The sequence below is a fragment of the Coturnix japonica genome, chromosome 7 (assembly GCF_001577835.2).
Source record: "Coturnix japonica isolate 7356 chromosome 7, Coturnix japonica 2.1, whole genome shotgun sequence".
NCBI classification, from domain to species: Eukaryota; Metazoa; Chordata; class Aves; order Galliformes; family Phasianidae; genus Coturnix; species Coturnix japonica.
In genome coordinates, this window is record NC_029522.1 from 23,466,827 (window position 1) to 23,480,879 (window position 14,053).

Sequence of the window (14,053 nt, forward strand, 5' to 3'; positions counted from 1 at the left end):
AGGTTGCCCAGGGCCCCGTCCAACCTGGTCTTGAACACCTCCAAGGACGGGGCATCCACAACCTCCCTGGGCAGCCTGTTCCAGGGCCTAACCAGGGTTGCAACCCTTTGGCTTTGCTATTCAACTTAAGGAAGGCATCAATCATAGAATCAGAGAGTCACAAGGTTGGAAAGGACCTACAAGATCATCTAGACCAACCGTCCTCCCTTTACCATACCTATAGTAAAACCGCGTATCCTAGCTCCCTATCCAGACGCCTCTTGAACACTCAAGTAACAATGTAACACCCCCGAAGCTTTGAAACCTCAGGGTGAACTGTGACAGCGGAGCAGGGGGAGCGGAGTGTGCTGGCGTTTAAAATGGGGATTTCACACCGCAGCGCTGAGCCTGGAGAGCGTCCCCTCTTCCTTGGCAAAGCCCTGCGGCGGGCCGTCCCCAACCCCCCACATCGGGACCCGGCTCCTGGGACTCCCCGATCCCCATTCCCTTCTCTCTCAGCGGGGCAGGGTCCCCCGCTCAGCCGCCCATTTATACCCAGCCTCTCTCACGACCCCCACCGCGGGTGGGCGGCTCTAGGACCCTGCGGCGTCGCGGCGGCGCGCCCGGCCCCGCTCCGCACCGCTCCGAGCCGTGCCGTTCCGTGCCGCTCCGCGCCGCCGGGGGGCCGAGCGTGTCCACCTGCCGGCCCCGCCGCCCGTCAGTCCCGCCATGGCGCTCGGCGGGGTCGGTCGCGGCGGTTCGGTGCGGGCCGCTTGGCCGCGGTTGCTGCTGGCGGCGTTGGCGGCGGCGCTGGCGCTGGCGGGGCCGGCGCTGCCCGAGGTGCTGTTCCGCTGCCCGCCCTGCACGGCGGAACGACTGGCCGCTTGTTCCCCGGCCGCCCGACCGCCCTGCCCCGAGCTGGTGAGGGAACCGGGTTGCGGCTGCTGTCCGGTGTGCGCCCGCCTGGAGGCCGAAGCGTGCGGCGTGTACACACCGCGTTGCGCCGCCGGTTTGCGCTGCTACCCCGACCCCGGAGCCGAGCTGCCCCTGCAAGCCTTGGTGCAGGGACAGGGCACCTGCGCCCGACGCCGAGACACGGCCGAGTACGGAGCCAGCGCCGAGCGACCCGCAGGTGAGCAGCGGGGAGAGAGGAGACCCCAAGGGAGGGCAGGGAACGGGAGGACAAAGAGGTGAAGGTTAGGGTGGGAGTGAGGAGAGGATGGGTGTCTGCTGCGGGGTGAAAAGGGCGCTTGGGGTTGCAGCTTTCCCTGGGGGAAGTTTTTCCTTTTGAACGAGAACCGCAGAGGTGGGGTGTAAAGGGGATTTGTTGGGGGCAGCTCTCGGTCCAAAGGCGAGGGGATCCGGGCTAAGGGGGGACGGGGTGGAGGTTGGGGTCCTCCGGAGAGGTCCCCCCGGGGCAGACTGAGGTGGAGATGAGGCTGGAGGTGGGGACAGCGCCGAGCTGGGGGATCTAAGGGGCGCTTTGGGTTTGGTGGGGAACTGGAAGCAGCGTGTAGGGTGACGGATGCCCCGAAGATACGGGCGGAGGCGGCGTAGGAGCACCATGTGCTGCCTGGTGGGAAGTGGGCGGCTATGGGGCCACGATGTGGGAGCCATGTCCGACTCCCAGCAGAGCCCACCCTGGGGCTGGGGGCCCCTCTGCCTCCGTGCAGAAGGTGCCGGGCAGGACTGCAGCATCCTCGAGCACGCCGCCTGAAGGGACGCCACAGGCTCCAGACCTGTTGCTGCGCCGGCTGCTCGAGACAGCTCTCTCGGGGATGCCATCGCTTAGCGAACACCTCGGCTCTCTCTGAGCGATAGGGAGGGGTGGAGAGAGGGGGAAAGAAAAAACAGCGGCATAGAAAACTTTGCTCGGTGCTGCTTCTGTGCGGCCACGCTGCAACCATCCCCACTCCTGTGCCTGCTTTGCCTCATGGGGCTGCGCACCACTGCTCAGCTGCACCCCGTGAGCATCTGCGGAGTGAATTCTGCACTCTAGAAGAAGCCGAGGGCATTCAGATTGAAGGAATCTGCTGCTGACTCCAGCTTTATGCTCTTAGAAGAAGCCGGGGTGGAATGGAGAGCACAGCAGTGGTGTATTAAGAGATGATTTTCGGAGTTAATGCCACTTTTTTGCTTTTATGGACTCTCCCCCACCCCCCACCCCCACTAAAATCACAGTTTTGCTTCATTTTACTCTCCCTGTGCCTTTACAACGTGTGTGACTGATTTGCCCATATCTCTGCATGTATGCAGCGCTCGCTCACTCACATATAAATAGCTCAGCTCTTAAGAGTGCTTTAATGTATGTGGCGTTCTGCACTGTCCATAGGGGATGAATAATAAAAACACTGGCACATCTTGAAGCAGCGTGATGTGAAGCACGCAGCTGGAATATTCGCCGCCGAGGTCTTGGCAGCCGAGCCTGGACATCCAGAAAAGGGTTTGTCTCTTCAGATTACAAAACTTTTAACAGGTTGTTGTAGCTATTAAATAAAACCCACAACAAAAACAAAGCCCCCATCTGCCAGCTCCGCTCGGTGCTGTTCTGCTCAGGCTCACGGCGCTGCTCCCGTCTGCAAAATGTACACGGGGGAGAGTTTGCCTCTGCTTCAAAGCGGTGACAGGGAGAGCAGTCTGGCACCCAAAGCACAGAGATTGGAATTCCCTTTCAAATGCTGATGTCAAGCTTGTCTCGGTGCCCCAGAGCAGGTTTTTGCCTGCAAAAGGCAGGTGTCTGCCTTTTTTTTTTCTTTTTTTTTTCTCCTTTCTCAAATGTGCTTAAAGGTATTTGCCCTTTTTCCCCTTTCCAGCTTGAAAAGGCTCCTTTGGCTGATTCAGGGCTGGAATGCAGAGCTCGTGCTATTCCTAAATTAAGAGGTTGGCAAGTTTTTTTGTCCCTGATGAGATGCAGAAGGATTGCCCAAACGAAACAAGGACTAAAACTCTGCAAATCCTCCCACTGTGGCTCCGGCATTGTTTAGTCTTCCACTTAGGTCTGTAAAGCCAATCCTGAAATGGTTGTAGGCGGAAAGTAACATAAACCACCATGTAGCTAGGAAGCAGGGGATGTTGCGCATTGCACAAGAAGCTTTGGGTATTTTGAAGATGTTGGGAATGTTGGAACAAAACAGCAGCAGTCTGTGGAAATCGGGCTGAGAACCTCCACCCCCTCGGGGAGCCGAGGGCATGAACTCCTGTGGATGGAGGCAGCGAGACGGAGGCTCAGCACCTCTGGGGATCGGGGCCTCCAAAATAGTTCTGATGCCACTGGACCGCACGGTTTTATGGTTTATTTCAGGTCATCACGTCACCAACTTGACACAGTGCTGAGTGAAGCCGCCCGCACGCGGGACAGAGGGCTCTTATTGTGTGCGGAGCTCTCATGCCAACCCGGAGTGAATTCATTCCTTCAGCAGGGCACAGAGCTCTGTGTACTGTTTTAAGGTGGATTAATGGGTTGAGCACCTGGAGCAGAACGAGGACTGCCCTTACAGTGTTCTAGCACCCCGCTTGCTTGCATGCTGGGTCCTGGTCCCCAGTGGCCATCTTCGAACTGTAGGATCATTAAGGTTGGAAAAAGACCTCTACAGTCATCTAGTCCAACCGCATCCCATCCCTGCTGTGCCCACCAACCGTGTTGCTCAGTGCCACATCTCCATGATTCTTGAAGACTTCCAGGGATGGTGACTCCACCGCCTCCCTGGGCAACCTGTGCCAGTGCACCTCTGCTCTTTGCTCCTAATGGAGACCATGTCTTATGGTTATGGGATTAAGGTTGCAGGCAAACTTGAGCTTGTGGGGCTGGGTCTGCCCCATTCACCAGGCCAGGGTCTGCTGTGGAACAAAAACAGTGCCAAAATAGTTAACCATTAGGAAAGCGGTTTGCTCTAACATCCAGCTAAAATCCCTATTTGGGATTTGGCCCCAAATGCCACACATCCTTCCTCATGGGTCAAATGTCAAAACCTTCATTTCCCCCTTGGCAGGCAGCTGCTAGAAGACAGTTTAATGTATTGCTCCAAAACACAGAAGACTCTGATGCTGGAGGTAGCATAATGTAAGTGGAATTTTAACAGCAACTCGAAAATCATGCCAGTAATGCTATGACTGCATTTTTCACATACACTGAATTGCCAGGAAGACTTCTGCTTTCCCCCAGCTTTTCTACGGAAACAAAGCGTTTGTCATGCTCTGCACGTGCAAGTGTGTATCTGCCCTTCTGCCTCCAAAGCTCCTGACCTCACCAGATGCTCTGACATAGCCTTAAAGGCCACAAAGGTGTAGGCAGAGGGAAGGGAGAGCCTGGCTGTGAGCGAGACCCATGGTCTGTACCAATTGGCTTTTGAGTCAGAAATGCACAGGCACGGGAGAAACTCATTTCTAGTGCTGCAGCTGGGCATCCAGCCTGGCTTATGCAGGCTTGGGTATTATGAGACATCGGAGAAGCCAGCTGCAAAGAGCCAGTCCATGGCACTTTGTTAATACTGCTGCTCTGGATGAACTGAAGGGCTACAGGGCTCTTGGTTGTGGGAGAAGTTATTAGAAGTGAAATGCAATGAATAAGAGCTCCAAGGATGGTACATGAATGAGAAAGCATACAGCTCATCCATCCTTGTTGCCCCTGGGGTTCTGCCAGTAGATGCACCAGGTTTTTGAGGTCTTCTGCATCAGCTGTGTTTGGTCAAGGATGAACCCGACCAGTTTCTGGGCTGGTTGTCATCTTTAGATATGGAGGTAATAAATTAAACTTGTGCAGCAGCAGCTTGAAAATAACGCTCACTCCAGCCCCAGTCCCACAGGAGCATGCTGTGATGGGGCTTATGGTGTTGTGAACACGAGCTACAGGGAATGGGGAGTCTGGGAAGATTTTAAGGCTCTGGCCCAAAGGAGAAATATGCTTTCATGCTGTCCTTTGGCAAATGATCTGTTTCCTTCTTGTCCTTCGCAGTTGTTTCCTTTCCTCTGGGCTTCAGGCTCATGCTCGCTGAGTGTGGTATTTGTCAGGGGAACAACGAGGAGCCCTGTCTGTGAGAAAGTCCATGTCGTTTGTTTTATCCACATCCAGGAATTGAGCCGAGATAAACAATTCAAGAGGCAAAGCAGTGAAAACTGGAATGCGAGAGGTGTGTTTGTGTTTGGCCCTGGTCTAAACCTGGCTGCAGCATTCACAGGGGCTGATGCATCCCATCGATGGGGTTTTGCCATCATTCCCACAGACATGGTTGGGTATGGGAGAATGGGGCTTGGTGGATTCCTTTGGGGCAGTTCTTTTGCTTGAGGCTGGCAAGTAAGACAAAGGGCAAAGTAAGATGTGAAGATGCTTTTAAAGCATTTCTGCTCCACAAGGGCTGAGCTCAGTGATGTGCTGAGTTTTCAGGTGTTCCTCCCTCCTCCATGGGAAGGTGCTGCCCAGATCAGCATGTGTGTAGCGGCGCATACTGAAATCATCAGGCTCTGCTTTCCATCACGTCGTGGCTGGTTGTTTGCATTTGCCAGCGAGGTGTGTTTGTCCTCAGCACACGCCTGGGGCTGGCTACAGTATGTTTGAAGTCCGTGTCCCCCCTCCTAGTGCTGTTCCACAGCCATCCTGAACTGAGGATTTAAGGGGCTGGAGGACAGAATGACAAGTTCAGGTGCTGTTTTGTGAGTGTAGCCCTGCTTGTTTTCCACCAGTAAAAAAAACAGATTGCACCTCTGGCTCTCTAAGTGTTACCAGTGTTACCAGTTAGGGGAGATGCTGTCTGGATATAAGGAAAAGGGTTTTTTGCAGTAACAGTGGTGAGACATTGGAACAGGTTGCCCAGATATGTGGTGGATACCTCATCCTTGAAGACAGACAAGATCAGGCTGGGGGGGGTGGGAGCTCTGAGCACCCGATGGAGCTGTAGGTGTCCCTGTTTGTTGCAGGGAGGTTGGACTAGATAACCCTTAAGAGTTTCTTCCAACTCAAGTGATTCTATGATATTTATTCTACCACAAACTACATTCATCAGATCAAATCTGTGGCTGAAGCATCTCTGCCCACCTTTGGTGGCCAGGATGTTTTCATTAGTTGGCCAAGTATGAGCTCATTAAACATGCAAGCAGGCAATTCATTACAGGCAAACATGATGGATGTGCCATCCCAGGAGGTGCTCAAGGCCGGGTTGGATGGGGCTCTGGGCAGCCTGATACAGCGGCTGGCAACCCTGTCCATGGCTGGGTGTTAGAACCGGGTGATATTTGAGGTCCATTCCAATACAAGCTATTCCATGATTCCGTGATGTGGTTGCCCTGGGTGAAGGCTGGAGGAACAGGGCTTAGAGCACAGTTCCTGGAGCTTTATGGCAGCTCAGCATATGACAGCCTGGGTTCTGCTGTTGTAACTGCAGAATGATGGTGTATTTAGTATTTTGCCCCACAAGTAATTTGGCTGGGCCTGAGCAGGAAGATAAAAATCTCCTGCTGTCTCATCTTATGATAGAAATAAATTGTTTTAGAAAGGAAAGGTTCAGTAATCACATGCCTTTCTTGTGGACCGGAGTACGGAAAAACATCAGGTCACTTTTATAAGCCTTAATTTATCTTTTGACATTGCAGCTTTTATTCTGAAGAAAGCTGCACTGTGCCTCTTGGCTGGTAAGGGAACAAGTTCACTGCCTGGTGCTCTCTGTAGTCAAAGATCCCATTAATTCTGCCGGCCGCGAGGAACGATTTCTTGGTATTTCATTCTGGGCTGTAATTGAGAGTGACACAAAGCGCTGGTGGGAATTGGACCGTGTTGAAATCTGTGCTTTTCCTTACAATTTTCTGCAGATAGAACAGCCCAGGTGGGATGGAGGGATTTTTAATGCTCTGCCATTGAAATTAATATCATCTCCACTGCCTTGCTGGCTGAAGGCAATTTTTGAGGAGAGTTTTTGTACCTCCTTGCACCTTGTCTTTGTAGCCAGCTGATGCTGTATACCAACAATGGGGAAATGCCGTTGCAATTACTTGCATGACATCTTCTATTGGAAAGATCCATAGTCCTACAGCGCAGGGAAAATTCATTAAGCAATACCCAGTGTTTCTGCTCAAGACCACAGCAAGATTTCTCCATTTGGTTTTTAGACTTCAGCAGAGGCAGCATGATCCCAGTTCTTCTGATTACTGATTAGAAGTGAAAGACCCAGTCCATGCTGATGGGTTTCCAAGAGCCTTTTCTTTTTTGCACAGTATTTGCCACTATACAAAGACTGTGAGTTGTTACAATCTCTGATGTGTGTAGGACAGTTGCCCTTCATCTGAACAACATACAAACTGGAGTGATACAATAGCAGGGAAATCAGCACCAGAGGTGCTATTTTGAGGCTGACCCTCTAACCCATCACTGAATTTAAAGAGCAGTCCAGAATTTTTTGGAGCAAAAGGAGACTATGGCAACTACGGCCTTCTTACACAATAGATTGGCACCTTGTAGATATTCTGAGTCATATTGTTGTTGTTGTTGACAGTAGTGACTGAAATAAGTTTATTTCTTATTTTCCGTACCAGACGCCGCAGACCCTATCACCTCAGGCTCACAGGGAGTGATACAGATTCCATTAATTCTTGTGCATTACTGGGGGATTTTGGTTGATGGGATTCTTGCCTGGAATTTCTCTGTGGAGGAGCCTGGCTTCCCACTGATTGCAGATGGGACTTGAAAAGTTCACCCTCCTAAAAGACCCAGTGGGGTGGTGGCAGTATGAGTTCCAATGTGCTCAGAACAGATTCAGAACCCTGTTCCCTTCAGGACACCTGTCACTAAGGGAGTGATCAAGGCTGGGCAGGTGGAAAAGCTTGGTCTGCAGAGCTTTGAACGATGTTGAACTGCTTGATTTTGGAGGTCTGAGGTCTTAACCTTTGTGCACATGACCGAGGCATGTCTGGTCGGGGGGCACTGGGAGGAATTTGGCACGGAGCCCTGTAAGGCAATGGTCCCATTTAGCAAAGCTGGGGCTGTAGGGAGTTGGGGTGAGGAAATCACAACATCCGCTTCGGTTTCTGCGTTCCCTGTCCTGGGGGCCAGTCGAATGTTGCAGGAGGCCACAGGAATCCTGCTTATGACCACAGCCAGATTAATGGCTATTTTGGCAGCTTTTCAGGAGTGAGGAATTTGGCCACTTTCACAATAATGGCTAGAAATTCCACAAGAATTAATTAGTTTTATTACAGGACATGTCCTTCCTGCTCCTCCAGGGCTGCCTGAAACACTGAACTCATTACATGAATAAATGAAAATAGTGCTAAAAATAAAACCTGGTATCCCAAGCTTTTGTCAGGAAACGCACAGAGTATACCGACATCCTCCTCCAGATGTGCTTCTGAAGCTGTGGCTTTTGGCCAGATGAGATCTAAACTCAAGTTTTAGATCAAGCACAGCCACTAAAATGTCCCAGGGAGTCTCTTTCTGCCTCTGAGTCTATGCTCAACTCGAGCCATTCATATAGGCTTGTTAATTACTCCTCCAGTTTGTTTGACCCTTGGATGTAGTTACATAGAATCATAGAATGGCTTGAGTTGGAGGGGACCTTAAATATATCTATTCGGAGCCCCCTGCCTTGGGGAGGGTTGTCTCCCACCAGATCAGGCTGCTCAGGACCCCACCCAACCTGGCTTTGAATGCCTCCAGGAATGGGGCATCCACCATCTGTAATGGGTTTCCATAGTACTGCTCCTGCCTTGCAAAGACCTTTTGTATCTGGGGTAGGAAAGTGCTTGGAAATGTCTGTAACAAAGGGTCCTCTGCATTTGAGTTTTGGTCAAAGGAATGCCATTAAAATGACAGCATGTGACTTTCAGAGAGCTGCCAGAGCAACTGCAGGTTGGGTAAATATTTTGGAAACCCAGAGCTGATAACTTTCCCTTGCTTACGTTTGTGCAGTCTGTCTTTAACAGCTTATCATTTCTCACGTAGCTTTTTAAACAAAGGTACTGCGTGGACTCTGTGAGCTCAATCTGATTTGAATCCCTCTCTAGTAGCACCAGTGCTGTCCTGAGAAGTTTGTGCTGGTAAGGGACAGGTGTGCTAAATGGGCACTGCTTGCTGGTCATTGCAGTGTTTGCTTTATGAATATTATTGCTTCAGATACTTCTGTTTGGGCAGAGGTTCTCCATTTGAGTCACAGAATCATAGAGTCATTAAGGTTAGAAGATCATCTAGTCCAGCCATTACCACTGTAAGATTAAACCCTTCCTTCTGCTCAGCCCCACCTTTGTGGACCAGGACTGAAGTTGAACACAGCAGAGTGACCAGGGTGGTGATCAGGTTATTGCAGGTCTGACTTTACAGAACGTGACTTGTTTTGTGCTCTGCCTTCTGGGGAATGAACCATGACCCTCATCCAGCAAGCTGAGCTGACAGACGAATTGCAAATTTTTCATCATTAACAAAATTTCCCCTGCTAGAAAAGAGTGAAAAATGATCATGCAGATGGCTTTCTTCTAATCTCAGCTGGTTGGACAGCTTCCGACTTTCTAGTAATGATTGTTATTGATTTCAGTCACTGCTTACCTCTGTTTTTCTGTTTATTCTATCTTTTTATCAGTCTCATTTCAAAGATTTGTTACCTTAACCCCTGGCCATTGGGCTGGTCCCACATGTCCTGAAACAGCCCTTTGAAAATTCAGACCCTGCTGAAAGTGCAGCACAGATATTACCTGGCAGCAGCCCAATCAGGCCAAAGGTCCATCAAGCCCATAATCCTGCTTTAGGTGGTGACCAGCAGTGCATAAATTGGGAATTAAAGAAAAGGATGAGTATGGGGTGAGCCTTGCCTTGTGTATGGGGTGAGCCTTGCCTTGAGCTGCCTTGCTGATTTCCATCAGCAGGGCTTCAATACTGCTGCAGCTCTTCTTTGGAAGCAGCCCACCATGGACTCCATTAGAATTTGGGGGCGAGACAATTCACGTGATTTTCTCCTTGGAAGAGCTGCTAATGACTGAAACTTAAGTTCTGTATGGCAGAAAGTAAAGTGTCTGCAGTGCAGTGCCGCAATTAGCATGGTGGCATGGTGAGGAAGGCACTGTGCCTTTGAAATCCCTGCAGCTGTGGGCTGAGTGGTGTCAGCAGCAAGAGTGGGGCAGGGCTGCCTGCCTGGCTGTGGGACCTAGGCTTGTTGTGCAACACTTGGAGCCTGCTGTTTGCTCTGCCCGGGAGTTACCCCGAGCTGGTTGCACCTTTTTCTTGCCAACCTTGCAGGCGTGCATGGTGCCTGAAGGGCAAACAGCCCCAGCCCATGCCTCCAGGCAGAACAAGAGGGACTGTGACATTAGGGATCAGGTGCTGTCCTGGAGATGGAATTTGGGCTGAGGGTGCTAGCTTTGATGTGAGAACAGTACCACATGTGAGATAGGGTCTTGGACTGGGAACATGATCATAGACATTAGGCATGGACATGGGCACTGGAACAGGTGCCCAGATAAGCTGTGGATGCCCCATCTTTGGAAGCATTTGAGGCCAGGTTTGATGGGGCTCTGGGCAACCTGATCTAGTGGGTGGCAGCCCTGCCCATAGCAGGGAGCTGGAACTGCATGGGCGCTAAGATCCTTTCCAGCCTAAGGTATTCTATGACTCTCTGGACTCATAACTGAAAATGGAGCAAATATGGATTTTCCCACAGCAGCTGTGCTGCAGAGCAGGAGATAGAGTTGGTCCTCTGGGCGCTGGAGCTGTCATGCCCTGGCTTGCAGCATGGCTGGCTTTGCTGTTTTCGGCCGGTGAGTCAGACCCTGGGCAGCCCTAGCCCAGGGCTGCAGGTTCGCCCTTTTTCCATGTATCTGTTCACAGGCAGCCTGCTTTGCTGGGGCTCAGGGGAGTCTGTTACTTCCCAAAACCCTGTCCTCACACTGGATGATCTTTTAGGTATTTTCCAACCTTGGTGATTCTATGATTGGAGGGACATTGGAGTACCAAAGCTTGGGCATCAGAGTTTAGACACCAAAGTTCAGGTAAATGCGTTTTGCAGTGCTGACTGGAGGACTCCTGTCATACAAGAGAAGCAGAAATAGCAAAGTGACTAAACATCACGGTGACGTTCCTGCCATTGGAACTGAACTCCCTATTCTCTTTTGGCTGAGAAAATGAACTTCCCCTTTCTCCTTGTGGGGTGGGCGAGCTGGCTGCCTTTGGCCATGCCCTCGCTGCGGGTACGCAGGACGGCTCAGGTCAGGCTGGGAGGAAGCGCTCCCGCTGTGGGCTTTTCACTCCCAGCTCCTTTCTGAAGAAAACGTGCAGGGCTTTTCCTGGCCAAAGTGCAGGGCTGTAGCTGGAACAGTGTCCAGCTGGCCTCATTTTGGAGCTGGTCTCGGTTTTGGGCTCCTCTCATCCCTTCCACATCCCTGTTTCTTAGACAGAACAGACTGGGAGGTACTGCGGAGACAGTGCTACGGAAACCCCTGTGGTGCCACATGGCATGTGCAGCCTAGTTTGAACATGCCGTGGTGAAGAAATCGCTGAAAACCTCCAGTGTAAAATCCCCTGGGATTTTTGGGGGTTGTTTTGGTGCAACAACAGCAGAAACCTGGTCTTCTCTGGCATGAGAGCCTGATGGGCCCCTGGTGGGGCATTCACCGATGCCAAGAGGGAAAGATGCTATTAAACCCATGCTGACCAGTGTGTCATCCCAGCCCCTCATGCCTTCTTCCTTAGCTGTTGTTTTGTCCCATCACCTATTTTTTGGGCCATCAGGCTTTTTCTATTTTCACCCTGTTGCAAAGTGCTGCATTCTCTTCCTCTTGTTTCCTCTTGCTGCACTTCAGCCTCCCCTTCTCTCCCCATGCCTGCTCTTGGATTCACCTGGCATTATTTTTGCAGAGGTGCTGGCAGGCTCATTTTGACCTGTCTGGCTCAGCGGAGACCTGCTCAGACCTGCAGTGCTGCGGATAGAGCAGCTGGCCAGGTCCATTCTGGTGGGGTGGGAGGGTTGGAGCCCGGGAGGTGACAGGCTCTGGATCTGCTGTGCAGTGGAGTCCATGTGTTGGGTCCTGCCTGGGGCCGGTGGCTGGGACTGATCATTTTGGTTGCTCACAGTAAAAAGCAAAAATTAACCCACAAAGAAAAATGTGAAAAATCGTAGAATCATTAGGGTTAGAAGAACCACCAAGATTACCTAGTCCAGCCAGCAACTCCTTACCACTGTGCCACCTTACCATTGGGGTCTTTCCAAGTGCTGGCACTTCGGGTCATGGAAACCCAACATAACCACCCACCTGAATACCACCTCTTGGTGGCTTTTGTTGTTACTGTTCAGTTCTTGTTGGAATTGTTCCATATATGTCTCTCCTCAGTGGAACTGCTGGTTCCCTCAGGCTCCCTCCATCCCACCAGCCCTTTTCTGACCACAATCTTCTATCCCTTTTCCTCCCAGAAGTGCCATAACGAAGCCTTATGTTCGACCATGAGCAGACCTGGTTGACTTACCAAACAGAATGAAAATCCAGAACATTCTCTATGTTTGGTTTTATTTGCTCTTTCCTTTCTACCAGGTCATCAGCCAAGCCAGAAGGCCCCATGTAGATGTCATGTGTTTGCACTGTCCTATTTTTTTTTTGTGCAGAGACATAGTTGCTTATAAAAATATGTGCAAGTTTTCCAGCTAGCTTGGGTTTTTCCTACTCTCTTTCTTGAGGGCATTTGGGGTATCTCCTTTTGTTGCCACTGTACTAAGAGATCCTAGTGGCTCCCTCCCAAGAGAAGGAGAAGGCTATCGAGAAGAGATGCTGGTGAACCCAATTGGGACTTGAAGATGAGAGAAGAAAGCCGTACAAAGGTTTTCCTTTGACCCTCTGGGTGTAGTTGTCTCTTTTCACCCCCTCCTGTGTTCCAAACAGGGCTTTCTTGGAAGCCCATCCCCAAAGCTGGGTCTGGTGGCTTGTCACCACGTGCAGATCGTGCGCCCAGGCTGCTCCTGGACCACTGCCATCCCCATCTGAGGGGCAGAGGATCAGCACAGTGATGGAACCACCCTGGGTTTGGGTTAGCGGGAGGGCTGCGGAGGAAGTGGCCCTGCATCTCCCAGCTCTTTATTCCTGTTACCTGAGGCACTGTCTGTCTCCTCAGCATGCAAATTACCCTCTGCTTTGCATCTCCTGTAATTCAAACCGGTGCAAATTGCTTTTCTCTGCCGCTGATATCCGTTTTCTGACCTAGCATTGAGTTTTGGCCTTCACCCTTTCGGGGCTGGCACCCACTGATCCCGGCTGAGAAAGTGGCCCTTTGTGCCTGGGCTGCTTGGAGGAGCCGGGGAGCTCTGTCTTCCCCGCTGCGAGCCTTTTTGGCCTGTTCTGATGGGCAGGGATTTCGGGGTGAGGGGGAGGTGAGAGCTCTCCTTGTGCTCGAAGAAAAAATGATGAATGACTCTCTTGTGCTTCTGAACAAAACCAGGAAATCGGGGGGCGGGGGGGGGGTAGGAAAAAAAAAAAGAGAAAAAAAAAGAGAAAAAAAAAAAAAGAGGAAATGAGAAACAGTAAAGGGGCCTCCCCCGCCTTCATATAAGCAATCACTCCACAGCATCTGGAGCCCAGTAAAAGGGCTGTTCCCAGGAGCCCTCGCACTCGCCAGGCACGCAGATCTCCTCTATGGGGTTTGATGCCGCCCGCTGCTGTGCGCAGAGCCGGGCTGTGTCTGCACGGCCATCCGTCGGCACCGGAGGTGCACGTGTGTGGAGGGGCTGGATCCGGCCCCGGGACACGGCTGCATTGCTGTCGGCACAGCGGAGCACCCGATACGGTGTTTGTGCTGGCGTGCTGCCCTGCGCCGGCATCGCGTTACAGCAGTGCGGGCAGAGCGATACTCGATCCAGCCTGGAATCCACTGGAGTGGAGGCGTCCCTCCTGCCCCCAAAGCATTTTGGACACGGTAGACGTAGCAGGGGTGAGAGCGGAGTGTGTCATCATCCCTTTGTCTTTGGGTCAGGTTTTAAGCATCCTCAAACTTGGGGTGAGTCTATTTGAGAAGCCCAGTGTAAGCTATTTTACATTGATCATAGAATAGGTTGGGTTGGAAGGGACCTTAAACCTTTTATGTGGTCTGACAGAGATAGGACGGGGGGAATGGCTTTAAAATAAA

At 51.5% G+C, this 14,053-nt stretch overlaps 1 protein-coding gene across 1 annotated transcript in view; it reads left to right on the top strand.

The window, feature by feature from the left end:
• Window positions 1-650: 650 nt before the first annotated feature.
• The window catches only part of IGFBP2 (insulin like growth factor binding protein 2), a 49,512-nt gene continuing 36,109 nt past the window's right edge, over window positions 651-14,053 (top strand). Inside the window, exon 1 of the mRNA XM_015868792.2 lies at window positions 651-1,111. Within this exon, the coding sequence (XP_015724278.1) occupies window positions 709-1,111 (403 nt within the window). The 5' untranslated portion in view covers window positions 651-708. The remainder of the gene's footprint in view (window positions 1,112-14,053) is intronic.